The 15109-nt window shown below is 37.2% G+C and overlaps 2 protein-coding genes and 1 pseudogene across 2 annotated transcripts; 1 reads left to right on the top strand and 2 right to left on the bottom strand.

Moving 5' to 3' along the window:
• Positions 1–421: 421 nt before the first annotated feature.
• LOC107779465 (cold-regulated 413 plasma membrane protein 1) lies at positions 422–2340 on the bottom strand. Its single transcript, XM_016599908.2, has 4 exons — positions 2063–2340; positions 1629–1736; positions 1431–1501; positions 422–911 (listed from the first exon to the last, which is right to left on the bottom strand). Exons 1-4 carry the CDS (start codon positions 2245–2247, stop codon positions 658–660), a joined length of 618 nt encoding a protein of 205 aa, XP_016455394.1. The 5' UTR covers positions 2248–2340; the 3' UTR covers positions 422–657.
• Positions 2341–4050: 1710 nt separating this feature from the next.
• Positions 4051–8053, top strand: LOC107779464 (phosphoribosylamine--glycine ligase-like; annotated as a pseudogene).
• Positions 8054–12739: 4686 nt separating this feature from the next.
• On the bottom strand, positions 12740–13297 carry LOC142162428 (uncharacterized). The gene has a single exon (XM_075218779.1). It carries the CDS (start codon positions 13295–13297, stop codon positions 12740–12742), a length of 558 nt encoding a protein of 185 aa, XP_075074880.1.
• Positions 13298–15109: the final 1812 nt, after the last annotated feature.

Below are 15109 nucleotides of genomic sequence, written 5' to 3'. Positions count from 1 at the left end.
ACCCGTGGGCAGTAGCGTAGTCACATAGAATGAAGGGTGTTGAACTGAACACTCTTTGTCGGAAAATTATATTGAGTATATAAAAAATTATATTATATAAATAGGTTAAAAATTATTTTTTATAATTATATACTAAACCTTGAACACCCTTTGCAAAATTCCTGATTTCGTCACTGCCCGTGGGCCGTGGGGTTGGGCATCAATGGCTACTTAGGCGAGGTTTTGTTTATTCGTTCTTCTTTGGAAAAAGAAAAAAAACATTTTTTTTTGGTTTGAACTGGATTATGCTCAACTCAAATGGATAGATACTTGAAACTAGTAAAAGGAAGTCTATATTCATTCACTTAACTATGGGAGCTTTTAGAAGAAAAACCCAGATCCTAAAATAGACAAGTAAAACGAAAATGTACGTTGTCACTTCTTTACACAAACATCCATAATTCATAGTAGTATATAAAGTAACGAATTCTGGGCACAAAAACACATTATTCAGACAAGAAGAAAGCAATCTATTACAAAATTACTCATACTGATTTTTAAAAATAAAAATAAAAAATCCAAATAAACTGAAGAAAAAACAATCAGACTTGAATCTTCCAAGCAAATTGCAATCATGACAAGTGGTCGTGAAAGAAGAGCCAATATTGTCGACTTTGTTTATAGGAAGTGTAGAATCAATGCCCAGACTGGATATACCAAAAGGAGAACGATCCCAACAGTGTTTGAAATGCCATTGGCTTTAGTGAAAGAATTCCTGAAACCTCCAGAAGCTCTAATGTGTTCTTGCAAAAGATAACATCCAATAACTAGGCAAACCAACGTACCAATCCAACTATCCCTGAAGGTGTCAGCCAACAAACTAGGAGCCACCACCATTAGAAGGACCAGTGCTGCTGGCGCTTCTAGCCAATCTGCACTTAAAATTGTCAAAAATAAGCATAAACTTGCATAATTATAGAAAACTGAGGTTTCATTGACCAAATGAACTGGTGCCTAAGTGAGCGTTTGGACATAAGAATTGTGATATTCCGGAAAAAAGTGAAATTTTTTTCTAAGTGAAAATAATATTTGAAAATTAGAGTTAGTGTTTGGACATGAATACAATTTGGAGCTGTTTTTGAATTTTTGTGAGTCATTTGAAGTGAAAATTTTGAAAAACAACTTTTTAAAGTTTTCGAAAAAATCCCGAAATTCAACTTCATCTGAAAATTGAAATTTTCATAGCCAAACATGATTCTGAAAAAAAGTGAAATTTCTTATAGCCAAATAGGCTAAACCGTTCTACAAGTATAAAAATTCCAAAATTTATTTTAATTATAATTTTGCTTTTGATTGAACCCCTTTTGTGTGTATTATCCCCTAATCACATATCAAATCCAATATAATGTTAAGCTACAATATACAAGAGCGAAGGTGTATATATATTGAACCTGGAAAGTGTTTAGGGAAGAAAAGGCGTGTTATAACAGCGATCAAAGATAGCCATTTTCCAAAATCTCCCCTGTATTTATCAACATACATACAAAATGTTACATCTTAATTACAAAAGGCAAAGAGATAAAGTTACGTATGAAAAACATGCTTTAAAAAATAACTAAGGGAAGTTTCAAAGGGAAATGAAGAAATACCTGAACAAACCAAACAACAACGAAGGGAGACTCAAGAAAATGTAAGGAATTAGGAGAGTTGTGAGCATATTGCTCCTCCAGTTTGTTCGATCCAAGATCAGCAAGTAACTGTAATTATGTACATGTCAAAACAACAACAACAACAACGTGTAATTCACAACAGGAGTCTGGGAAAGGCACGTAGGATACGCAGCCTTACCCCTACCCTAGAAGGGCAGAGACTGTTTTCGATATATCCTTGTCTAAAAAAAGGATAGAAGGGACACTTATAGCAAGTAACATCAATACAAGGTATTTAAAAAATAAACCCAAGATAGCATACATGTCAAAAAAAATTACTAAAATTTCAACACATATAAATTTATGATATTCCTGAAGTTTATATTTTGGATCTGTCTCAATGCATTTTTCAGAATTTAGGAGAGAGAGATTACATAGCAGCAAAAGAAGCAAGCCACATGAAGAAAGTAGTGCCAAAACCAATGCCACCAAGCATAATGGCATGCTTAGCTAATTTCTTAGCAGCAAAACCAATTTCCTTCAAATCTGAATCAATCAGATCACTTGCGACTGCTGCATCTGTCTTCATTGCCAAATAACTCTTCTTCATCCCCATCATCCCCTAACAATTCCTCTGAAAAAAATTTGATGTAAAGAAAGAGAATAAAAGTAATCAAAAATTTGCACAGTGAGATATTTGTAAAAATTTATGTATTTAAAGCATTCATGACAATGAAAATATCGGACATTCGAGGGAGCCTAGTCAAACTCGAATGAGTGTGACAGTTTTGTTAGTTAATGGAATTGAGTGCCACATGGAGCCCAATTAAATAAATTATTGTAGGTACGGATCCATTCAAACATCAATTTTGGCCAGTTGTATCTTTACTTGCTGGATTAAACTTCATCACTTCTTTTTATTTTATTTAATAAGAGTCTTATCTATATGTAAAATGATGATGATTCATTATCTTCTTCTTTTTTCTAAGAACAAAAGGGATATCTTTTTGTCTAAAGAACTGTTTCCTAATATATCAATCTCATTGAATTGGCTGGGCCCAATTCACCAGCCTTGTCACACCCTTTGCCTTATTTGTTTAATTTCGTCTATATTTTAAATGGGAGGGGGCAATTGATGCATATAAATATTAGTAAACTACTTAACTAATTCATGTTAGAAGATAGATATAAGTAGAAAAAATATCTCTGATGAATCATCACTGTATTTTAATAGAAAAAACTGGAACATGGGAGATTTAAAATGCTACTGCCTACATTGATGACTTTACTAGTAATCCATTTTCTTACTTTGCGCATAGATATCCCTTTTTTCCCCTTCTTTCCGAAAAAAAGAAAAAAGAAGAAAACCCTTAAGTTTAAAAAATAGCCATTTTCCAGACTTGTAATTGAAAAATAAAAAAAATAAAAAAATAGCCAATTTTTGGAATCCAATCATCCATGACGATGTTATGGATTTCAAATTTAAAAAAGTGAAATTCCATGACAGTACCATGAACGAAATACAAGAAACTATCATTGGAGTTTCACTTTTTGTTAAGTTCGAAATCCTTATCATGAATTTGAAAAATTAGGAAAGTATCAACATTAAAAGTGGTTACTTTTCAATAATATTTTAAATTCTGGCTATATTTCAAAATCGGCTCGGAAAGTGCTAACCTGTAAACTTTTACACGAAAAAAGGGAAAATAACAAAAGTTTGGTCCAACTGCTCCAGTAATCCATAAAGCGTGAACTTTTAATATTTTTTTGTCTAATTATTTTATATTATTAATTAAAAATTAAATTTAAAAATCCTACGCCTAGTAGCAAAGCTATAAAGATGGAATGACGAGTTGTTGGAACAAAAGAACTTGAATCATGACTTTGTCCCGAATTTGTATTCATTTCTTCCAAAGTGTAAAATTTCCCAATGAAATCGAGTAATATTGCTGATGCCGGATAGAGTTACCAACTTATAAGTTTACATTATACATGTACACAAAGTTGGGTTTTACTCGTTCGTTGGGGAGTTTTTATATAGAAAAAAAGAAAAACCTAAATTGAGTTATCTATTTAGAGGAGCAGGGATGATGCACCCATGTAATAAAAATCTTAAATTTGCATCTGACAGATAAGTTTACCTTATACATGTACATAAAGTTGGATTTTACTGGTTCGTTTGGGAGTTTTTCTATAGAAAAAAAAAAAACCTAAATTGAAAATGCAGACTAGGAAATAATTACCTTAACTTTTGGTTTCTAGCAAATATTGCTAAAAGCCATTTGATCGCAGTTACTATAAAAAAAGGGAATTAAGATATTTTTATCTTAAAAGAAATAATTTTCTACTATTGTCCAAAAGTACATTTCTATATTGATCAAAGACCTCATATTTCATATACTATATACTTTTTTTGGGGGACATAAAAATACTTTGTCAAACGTGCTAAAACCCCAAACAACCCACTAAAACCTAAAGCAATCCGTCCTCTTCCCTACTTCTTTCTTTGAATTTTTTTTCTTTTCTCGGTTAAGGAGGTGAATTGGTAAAGAAATGACCTGTATCTCTCTCAGTATAGGAGCTACTACTGCATTAAAGTTTGTAAGCAATTGCCAAAACCATTCAGCGAAGCTGTTCTCAGCAACCCAACAGCGTTTTTTCAACCTCAGCTCCGCCAGTTGGGATTGTTCCAATTTTTCACTTCGTCATACTTCTTGCCGTGGTTTTAATACTCACAAATCTTTCGCCACTGTTTTCAATAGCCTTCCTGTGGATAATGGCAACCCCAGTAAGAACTACTAACTCTAGTTTTATCTTTCCAATGTATGAGAAATTGGGGTTTTTTTGCTTTTTAATTTTTTTTCCAGTATTATCCCCTAAAGCAGCTATTTTCAATTATTCTGGTTATTTCCGCTTTTGAAAGCTGTTTTTGTACTTTGTTTGGCTAATATTTTAGCAATTATATGTCTTTGATATTTCAGGTTCTCAATTATCCTGCTTATTCTAAAATGATTCAATTTTTTTTTTCTCACTGAACGGATATGTTAATGCCTGCTTCTGTCTTAGGTTCTGATTTTCACTTCCCTTTAGAGTAAAATGAAATTTTGAGTTGTTATTCAATACTTTGGAATAGCCATCATGCCATATAATGCCAAAAGATTCTTTCTTAATATAAGCATCAATTCTTTTGGTTGTATTATTTATCTGGCACAAACTAGCTATTTAACTAGCATAATTAGCACAGTTGATATGGATATAATGTAGAAGCTGTTATAATTTTTTGCATTATTTATTGATTCATTCTATTTGGTATTATAGAGGAAAGGGTGGTTGTCTTGGTAATTGGAGGAGGAGGAAGAGAGCATGCGCTCTGTCATGCTCTGAGGCGATCCCCTTCTTGTGATGCAATTTTCTGTGCACCTGGTAATGCTGGAATTTCCAGCTCAAGAGATGCCTACTTGCATAACAGACCTTGATGTTTTAGATAGTTCAGCTGTGATCGCTTTTTGTCGTAAATGGGGAGTTGGGCTGGTTGTTGTGGGACCAGAGGCTCCTCTTGTTGCAGGTCTTGCTAATGATCTTGTTAAGGAAGGAATTCCTACCTTTGGCCCCTCTTCAGAAGCAGCTGCTTTAGAAGGTTCTAAGAACTTCATGAAGAGTTTATGCGATAAATATGGAATTCCAACTGCAAAGGTTTGTGCAATATATCTTGTTTCATCTATATTTGCTTGTTCTTTTTAATAAAAATGTATTAATATTCATATGATACCTGGCTTTTCTACTTGGCTCAATTCATGTCTTGATTTGACTTCATCTATGGTGGATATATTTGTGCAGTATCAAGCATTTACGGACCCATCCGCTGCAAAAGAGTACATCAAACAGGAAGGTGCCCCTATTGTTGTTAAAGCTGATGGATTGGCTGCCGGTAAAGGAGTTATTGTTGCCATGACATTGGAGCAAGCATATGAGGCGGTTGATTCTATGCTTGTGGAAAATGCTTTTGGTTCTGCTGGTTCTCGAGTCATCGTAGAGGAATATCTGGAAGGAGAGGAAGCATCGTTTTTTGCCCTGGTAGATGGTGAGCATGCCATACCTTTAGAATCTGCTCAAGACCACAAACGAGTTGGGGATGGCGATACAGGACCAAATACCGGTGGTATGGGGGCATATTCTCCGGCTCCTGTCTTGACAAAAGAATTGCAATCAGTGGTCATGGAGTCTATAATTTTCCCTACAGTAAAGGGAATGGCTGAAGAAGGCTGCAAGTTTGTCGGGGTTTTGTATGCTGGGCTCATGATTGAGAAGAAAACTGGTTTTCCGAAGTTAATTGAGTACAATGTGCGCTTTGGAGATCCAGAATGCCAGGTTAGTTGGATTTGCTTGCCACTTGCAATCAAACTTGTTATTTTCGTATTGAAAGTTGTGTTAGTACCATAGATCTTTGTTTCAAGTTAAGCATAGGGAAGCACTGGAAGCGTCAGCTATTTCACTTTGGTTTATGATGAATATGTTGTTTGAAACATACTGCTTTCTATTGATCACATGATGTGGCACTTGCTAAGTAGTGTTTCAGCAGCTATAGATGCACCGCGGAGTAACATATACTACTTTCATTCTTTTGTGAAAAAAGAGTTATCACTATTGTGTCCTACAAGTGAAAAATATTACTAAATTGGTTGAAAATCACTTGTGTGGGAAACTGATTGGTTTCAGAGGTGGATAATAGCGGTGCTTTTGCAAGGTGAGCTGGTGCTCTTCTTCCAATTATGGACTTGAATACCTGATCTCTAAGATGATTCATAGTCTTTTGGCATTTCTATTTGGATAACAAGTTACTATTGCCTCTTTACATAATCCTCTTCCAATTTGTTGCCATATTACTTGCAATTTGTTCATGTTAGAGCATCTCTCCTAGGGTGTTCGGTTTCATCGCGTTTTTATCGAAGTATGGTTGCTATTATACTATCTTGATTAATAGACTTAGCTTATTATGGGACCTCATAGTTCCTATTTAATTGCATCTAATGATGCAGTTTGAGTAGCTGAATAAGGGTTCAAGTGAACATTCGATTGAACCTTTCTTGGATGATTAGCAATCCCAAAGAGTTGCTGGTAATTTTTTTTACGTACGTTGGGTTGGAAATTGAGTACAGTGGGGTGAGGGAGGTGATGTGGAGACCCTGTTTAGTTCCATATTGCTGGGATATCACTTTTCAAAGAGTTAAAAAAGAAAACAATGGATGTCTTCGTGTTCACTTGGGTTTGCATATTGGTCTAGTTAAAGCAATAGTGATTGAGTTAGTTCATCATATATCTGTGTCCTATGCTTTGTGTATTGAAGGAAGGCAGAATTGTAGGGAAGGGCAATTCTTGGTCACAAAAAGAGCAGAAGTTTGATTTGATGTACTTCTCTTCTTTTGATGTTTGTCTACCCTACTCAACTATAGCTGGCAAACTCTTCTGGTTACTTCTTTGGAGGTTTTACGTGGAACATGATGCAAAAGCAAGTAAAATAGGAGTGGGTCCTAATTGTTCTTAATGTAAATACTCTATCCCATGTTGTAGTTTTAAACTCTTTTTACTATGCTTGCAGGTGTTGATGGTTCGGTTAGAGTCTGATTTGGTCGAAGTTCTGCTGGCAGCTTGTCGTGGAAAGCTGTGTGGGGTGTCTTTGGACTGGTCCCCTGGGTCAGCGATGGTGGTTGTTATGGCAAGTAAAGGCTACCCCGGCAGCTACCAGAAAGGAACAGTCATCCATAAACTCGAGGAAGCAGAGCAGGTTGCTCCGTCAGTCAAAGTTTTCCACGCTGGGACTGCTTCCGATGCAGATGGAAATTTCATAGCTACTGGGGGACGTGTTCTTGGAGTCACGGCGAAAGGGGAGGATCTTGAAGAGGCACGAGATAGAGCCTACCAAGCCGTTGAACAAATTAGCTGGCCTGGAGGTTATTATAGACGAGATATTGGTTGGAGAGCACTACCTCAGAAACAATATTCTTGAGGGTGAACTCCTACAATTGTACGTTACATATGGAGGGAGTATGATATCATTTTTGGAGCGCGATATGGATATCAGCTTGTTGGTCGTATCAGACAACTCATCTGGCGTGGTGTTTGATCAGACTGAAGTATCTATAATGGAGTCATCCAATGTTAGACTAAATAATAGGATCCGGGAATAGATTGAAAACCTTGAATTAAGAATAGAACAATTTAACCATAATAAGTGTTTTTGTTTTGTCTGGAGTAAGTATGATTAGCTGCAATGTGTTATGTGCACATCTGATTTTGTAACTTAATAATCTAGTTGGATCACTGTACTTTTTTGTTTAGAGAGTAGACTTTGATATGATACTCTATTGTATATTTTGATGTCACACTCCATTTGGGGAAAGGGCAATGAAGATGTTTCTTTAGTTAAAATTTATTTGTCAGATGAGCCACTAGGAAGATTACAGAGTAACAAAGTGTTGGACAAATTTGATTATGGAGGATAGGATTATCAAAGCTTGAGGCATGTCAAGGGCACTGTCCTTAAGGATGTTCCGCTCACACTAATGATGAATAAAATTAGGCATATTTTTCAGGATTCAACAAGCTCCTTCAGTAATAAATTGGAAACAGAACTAGCAGAAAATTCAATAAAGAACACCAACATAGAAGGAGCAGAAATAAAAAGGAGAGTTGGAAATAATTGTTACTGTCCACAAGAGTGACATGTATAGGTGTAGGAAATAATTGTTATTGTTCACAATATAAAGAAGTTTGAAAAAAGTGTCTCTTTAGCTCTCCAAAAACCATGTATATATAGGTTTTGCTCCAACGACTTGTTTCCATGGGTTAGTTCACGGTTAATTTCTAACAGCTAGTTTGTAACGCTAATTTTACTATTTCAAGCAAAGAGAAAGTAGATAAAAATAAGTGGCATTTTCTGTCAACAAGCAAAATCAAAATGTCTGTAGAAATTTCTAGAAGTTAAACCCTAAGAACACGATTGAGAATCCGATTGTACAGAGAAATATGTTAGCTTTATTATTGATACTCTGTCTTTTTGAAAGATTGAATATTACACCAGTGTAAAGAAAAAAAATCTTCTATTATATACATAAAGAATACAACCGGGTCGGGTCTGTCACTTAAATAAAAAGAGATCCGCGTGTAGCCCAGTTATGGAGGCCTTATTCTTTCTTGGGCCGATATTACTCTTTTGGGCTGCAACTGAACACTTTGGAGTTCAACACCACCCTCAAGCTGGAAGGGGAGTCCATTCCAAGCTTGGAGATGAAATACTGCTGCTCAACACCTGGCAAAGACTTGGTGAAAATGTCAGCTAATTGAGAAGTGGTAGAAATGGAGCGAAGACTAATAACCCCATCAGACAAAGCATTCCTCACAAAGTGGCAATCCACTTCTATGTGTTTAGTGCGCTCGTGGAACACCAGGTTCTTATTAGCAATATGGACAGCTGCTTGGTTATCACAGTAAACATCAACCGAAAAAAGAGCAGTAACACTAAGTTCACCAAGAAGTCTTAACAATCAGGATATCTCGGTAACAACTAGACGCAATGCCCTATATTCTGCCTCAGCAGAAGACAAAGCAATAGTAGGTTGTTTCTTGGATTTCCAAGAAATAGGACAACCACCAAGAAAGAGAATAAACCCACTAATAGACCTCCTCGAATTAGCACAATTGGCCCAGTCATAACCACTAAAACCTTTCAGACAAAATCAGAATTAGCAGAGAGAAACAACCCCAAAGTACGTGTCCCAGAAAGATGCCTCAACACATGTAAGGCGACATCCAAATAAGGCACTCGAGGAGAAGACGTAAATTGGCTTAGATGTTGGACTATGTAGGACAAATCAGTGTTAGTGTGTTGAAGATAATTCAATTTACCCACAAGTCTTCTGTAGAGGGAAGCATCAAGTAACAACTCACCCATATCAGCAGACAACTTAAGATGAGGATCAAGAGGTGCTACCATAGGAGAAACAACAGAACAGTTAAACTCAGAAAGTAAATCTAAACAAAACTTATGCTGGTTCATGAAAAATCCAGAAGACTGCCGAACAATTTCCAAACCAAGAAAGTAGTGAATTTCCCCAAGATCTTTGATCTTGAATTCAGCATCTAGAAAACGTTTGAGACTAGTAATTTCAGCCAAATCATCCCTAGCAACCAGAATATCGTCAACATAAACAGCAACTACAGTCAAAGAACCATTCACTAGCTTTGTAAACAAAGAGTAATCATTTAGACTAGGAAGAAAACCTTTAGACTGAAGTGCTGAAGACAACTTAGCATACCACTAGCATGAAGCCTGCCTCAGTCCATAAAGGGATTTATTGAACTTGCAAGCCCGGGTGGAAGAATCAGAACTAGCAACAGAAAGCCCCCGAGGAATCTTCATGTAGACCTCCTCATCCAAATCCCCATGCAAAAATGCATTATTAACATCTAATTGAAAAACTATCCAATTGCGTTTAATAGCCACAAAAAGTAAATATCTAATAGTAGTAAGTTTCACAACAAGAGAAAATATTTCAGTGAAATCAATACCCTTTTTTTACTGTCTCCCCTAATGACCAACCTAGCTTTATACCGCTCAATGGAACCTTTTGTTTGAGTTTATACACCCATTTTCAAGGAATGACCTTCTTCCCAGGAGGAAGTGGGATAATTTCCCAAGTGTGATTAACTTCTAGAGCCTAAAACTCTTTCATCATAACATCCTGCTAATTGAGATTAGAAACTGCCTAATGATAGAATTAAGGTTCTAGCAAACAAATGTCATCAGAGGAGAGAGGTGTCTTAGACTTAGACACAGAGGTGCATACATAGTCCTTCAAATAAGCAGGAGTATTATGGACTCTAGTAGACTTCCTAAGGGGAGGAAAATGATCAGAGAGGGATACAGAAGGAGGATTCTCAGTGCTAGGCATAGGATTTGGAATAGGGACATGAGTAGAAGCAGAAGGAGAAGGCATAGTAGAGGGAGGAGCACGAGAAGAAGGGATATCAGAGGGAGAGATGGAAAGAGGAAACAAATGAACAGAAGATGAGTTTGAAAAAGGAAAAATATGTTCATGAAAAACTACGTCTCTCGAGTGAAATGTGGCTGAAGAAGAAAGATTAAGGAGTTTATAGGTTTTCTTCCCAGGATTGTATCCAATGAATACAGAAGAGATGGTCCTGGATTTAAACTTGTCTCTATAAGGTTTTGGCACAACAACAAAGGCTAAGTATCCAAATGTTTTCCAGTGATTGACAGAAGGAGAAACTCCATGCAAAAGCTCAAAAGGGGATTTGTTATCCAACAAAGGGGAAGGGAACCTGTTAATCAAGTGAGTGGCTGTTAAGATACATTCACCCCAATATTTGACTGGCAATTTGGACTGAAAAAGAAGAGCTCAGGCAATTTCTAATAAGTGCTTGTGTTTCCTCTCCACTGCACCATTTTGTTGAGGTGTGTGAGAACAAGAAGTTTGGTGTAATATCCCAAGAGAAGAAAAGAATGAAATGGCTACAGAACTACTACTCGGCTCAAAATAATTATCAGAGCTAATGGTTTTAATAAGGCAACCAAACTGATTCTGAACCATATATATGAAAGTCTTGAGTATAGTGAAAGCATTTGCCTTAGAAGATAAAAGGTGGGTCCAGGTTGCCCTGATATAGTCATCTACAAAGGTAGTAAAGTATTTAAATCCATTGTAAGTATGAGTATGATATAGTCCCCAAAGATCAACACGCACTAGTTGAAAAGGAGTGGAAGAATGAATGTTGCTTTCAAGAAAAGGTAGCCTCTGATGCCTTACCATGGGACATATTGGGAACATAAAGGTTTGCTTCTTAGGAAGCATATCAGATAAAAGAGGAACTGATTTTATTTTAGCAAAAGGTATATTACCTAATCTTAAATGCCATGCATGATCAAAAGATAAAGCAGAAGGTAAAACATTGCCAGACACATCAATTAAGGAACTGACAGAACTAGATTGAAAACTACTCTTATTAGAATAATTAATGATGGCAGTTATGGTATTTACAAATGAAGAATCACAGGAATCAAAAGATGAAAGAGTATCTGAATACAAGAGGTATAACCCTTTCTGAAGTCTACCAAGAACTAGTGGCTTCTTCAGAAAAGGACCATGCAACAAGATGCAAACAAAAGGAGAGAATAAGACATAACTACTAAGATGAAGCAATAATTCAGAAAGAGAGATAAAATTGTAATGAAATGAAGGTACAAACAAAATATTTGGAAGAGATATATCATAAGAGAGGGAAAAAGTGCCATTACAAGTAATTTTAACCTTGTAACCATTAGGAAGGGTTAAAAGATAAGGAAAAAGTAAAGGTTTAATATCTCGAAGAAGTGATTTGTATGGTGTCATGTGGTTTGTATCACCCAAGTCTATAATCCAAACACTACTATCTATCCTAGACACATTGCAAGCAAGAAAACCATTAGAACGAAAATCAGCAGAGTTCAACATACCTGCAAAATTTGCAGATCCTGAAACTGATTCTAGAGGTGCAGAAGACACCTTTGTCTGCTGAATGAGGGAAATGAGATGCTCATACTGCTCCTTATTTAACATACTGCCTCCAATATCAACCTGAATCACCTTGGAACCATCTGCGCTAGAATCCTCAGAATGAGCCACCATTTGAGAATCAGACACTTGAGCATAAGCGGCAGATTGCTTGAACTTTGTCCCAAAACTAGGGGGATATCCATGTAACTTGTAACATCAATCAATCGAATGGCCCGGTTTCTTACAATATTTGCATATAATGCTAGAATTGGGTTTCTTAGGCATCTCAAAACTAACTCTTTGAGTGTAAGGTTTCTGAATGGAGGCAGGAAGAGATTGACCATAGGGCTTCTGTACAGTAGTGGAAAAAGAGGCAGACACAGAGCTGAAAGAGGGAGCAGAAGTCTGGACTTCAGCCTGACTTTCATCTTCAATAAGCATTGCATATACACTGTCAATATCCAGGAGAGGCTTTATCATCAAAATATTCCTTCTAACATTAGAATAGAATTCATTCAGCCCCATTAAAAATTGGTGCACTTTCTGGTCCTCCTCTAGTTTCTAAAAACCTTCTTTACACCCACAAACACAGGGAGGATATGTGATAGAGAAATCCAATTCATCCCAAAGCTTTTTGATCCTACTGAAATAGGAGGCTATGTTGGATGAACCCTGAGAAATTGAAGAGATTTCTTTGCGTATTTGAAACACTTTAGTTCCATTTGGCTTTCCATAACGTTGTTCGATCTCCTTCCATAGTTTTTGGGCAGATTCAGTATACATCACGCTTTCTCTGATTTCTAAATCTAGTCTATTTAGAATCCAAGCTGTAACCATGTCGTTGCACCAATACCAAGCCTCATATAGAGGCAAATTCGTACTGGGCTTAGCAACTGTCCCATTGATTAAACCTATCTTGTTCTTACATGAAAGAGCTATGAGCATACCTTGACGCCAACTTCCATATCCTAATCCATTGAAAATACTAGCTACAATTACAGTACCAGGAGAATCTAATGGATACAGATAGAGTGGGTGGGATGGCTCTACAATTGACAGTGCAGATTCAGAAGTTGTAGAATCACTACTCACATTCGAAGAATTACCAGTAGAACTCATCTTTACGTCAAATTAGGGTTTTGAAATGTAAAAAAAGTATTCAATCAACTGATTTACGAAGCGGAGTAGAAGATAACAATACCAGACTTCTCAACAGAGTGAAGAGAAGAAAAAAATCTGTAAAAAAATCAGGTGCTTTCGTTGCCGGAAAATAAAAAAACTGCGATTCAAACCACAAGGGTAACACCGGAAGAATTTCCACACGACGATCTATCGAACTCCAAGCTCCAATACCATGTCAACAAGCAAAATCAAGATGTCCGATGAAATTTGTAAAAGTTAAACCCTAAGAACACGATTGGGAATCATATTGTAGAGAGAGAAATACGTGAGCTTTTTTATTGATACTCTGTCTTTTTGAAAGATTGAATATTACACCCGTGTAAAAAAAACAATCTTCTATTATATATATAAATAATATAACCGGGTCGGGCAGTCACTTAAATAAAAAGGGATCCGCGTGTAGCCCAGTTATGGAGGCCTTGTTCTTTCTTGGACTGATATTACTCTTTTAGGCTGCAACTGAACACTTTGGAGTTTAACATTTTCTTTTGAGATACTTAAAAATGTCAATACCAAGTAGCTTAGTGTTAGGGCCTCACTCTTTGACATCGGGCATGACCCGGTTGTGGAAAGGATTGGGCATGATGGACTTGTCATTGGCCTATGTGCGGGTAGAACAATCATGCGGGCAACAGACAAGACATTGTCATGTGGGCTATTGTGAGCAGGTATTGGCCAAGGTCTTGGGAAAAGCAAGACATGCTTGGAAAAGGCTTGACAAGGCAGTGTGGGCGATGTTGGGATGACATGGCATGACATGCGCGCCAACGTTAGTGGCACAGGCACTTCAGGTTATGGCAGCAACAAGTATGGGCTAAGCTAAAATGCGATAGTGCTGGATGATGGCAAAGGCTTTCAATAGCTAAGACAAGGCTATGTAAGGAAAATACAAGCAATGGCACGGGTGAAACAAGGGGTTGACATGGGCAAGGCAGAAACTTGGCCAAGGCATGTGTGGCAAAATCATGGCCGGTAGATAGTGGCAAGGCATTGGTGCGGAGCAATTTCAAAATGAGCCAAGGCTGGGCGCAATGCCTCCTCTAAAATCAACTCTCGAAGACCATCCACATTAGGCACACAAACTCGACCCTGCAATCTCAATACTCCATCATCACCTAAGGAAACCTGCTTGCCACCTCCGTGCTGCACCGTGTCTCTAAGGACACACAAATGGGGATCATCATACTGCCGATCACAGATACGCTCCAATAAAGAAGAATGAGCGACCGTGCAAGCTAACACACGACTGGGCTTAGAAATATCCAACCTCATGAACTGATTAGCCAAAGCCTGAACATCCAAAGTAAGCAGCCCCTCATCGACCGGAATATAAGCAAGACTGCCCATACTGGCTGACTTCAAACTCAAAGCATCGGCCACCACATTGGCCTTTCCCGAATGATATAAGATGGTGATATCATAGTCCTTTAACAGCTCCAACCACCTTCTCTGCCTCAAATTCAACTCCTTTCTGCTTGAACAAGTACTGCAGACTCTTGTGATCCGTGAACACCTCATATGCCACACCATACAGATAATGCCTCCAAATCTTACAATGGTTGCTAACTCCAAATCATGAACCAAGTAGTTCTTCTCATTAATCTTTAACTCCCGTGAAGCATAAGCAATGACTTTGCCATCCTGCATCAACACCGCACCAAGCCCAATACGAGATGCATCACAATAAACTGTGTATGGCCCTGAACCTATGGGCAAAACCAACACCGGTACCGTAGTCAAAACTGTCTT

The sequence above is a fragment of the Nicotiana tabacum genome, chromosome 7 (genome assembly GCF_000715075.1).
Source record: "Nicotiana tabacum cultivar K326 chromosome 7, ASM71507v2, whole genome shotgun sequence".
NCBI lineage: Eukaryota > Viridiplantae > Streptophyta > Magnoliopsida > Solanales > Solanaceae > Nicotiana > Nicotiana tabacum.
This window is presented reverse-complemented; position numbering and strand designations above follow the sequence as displayed.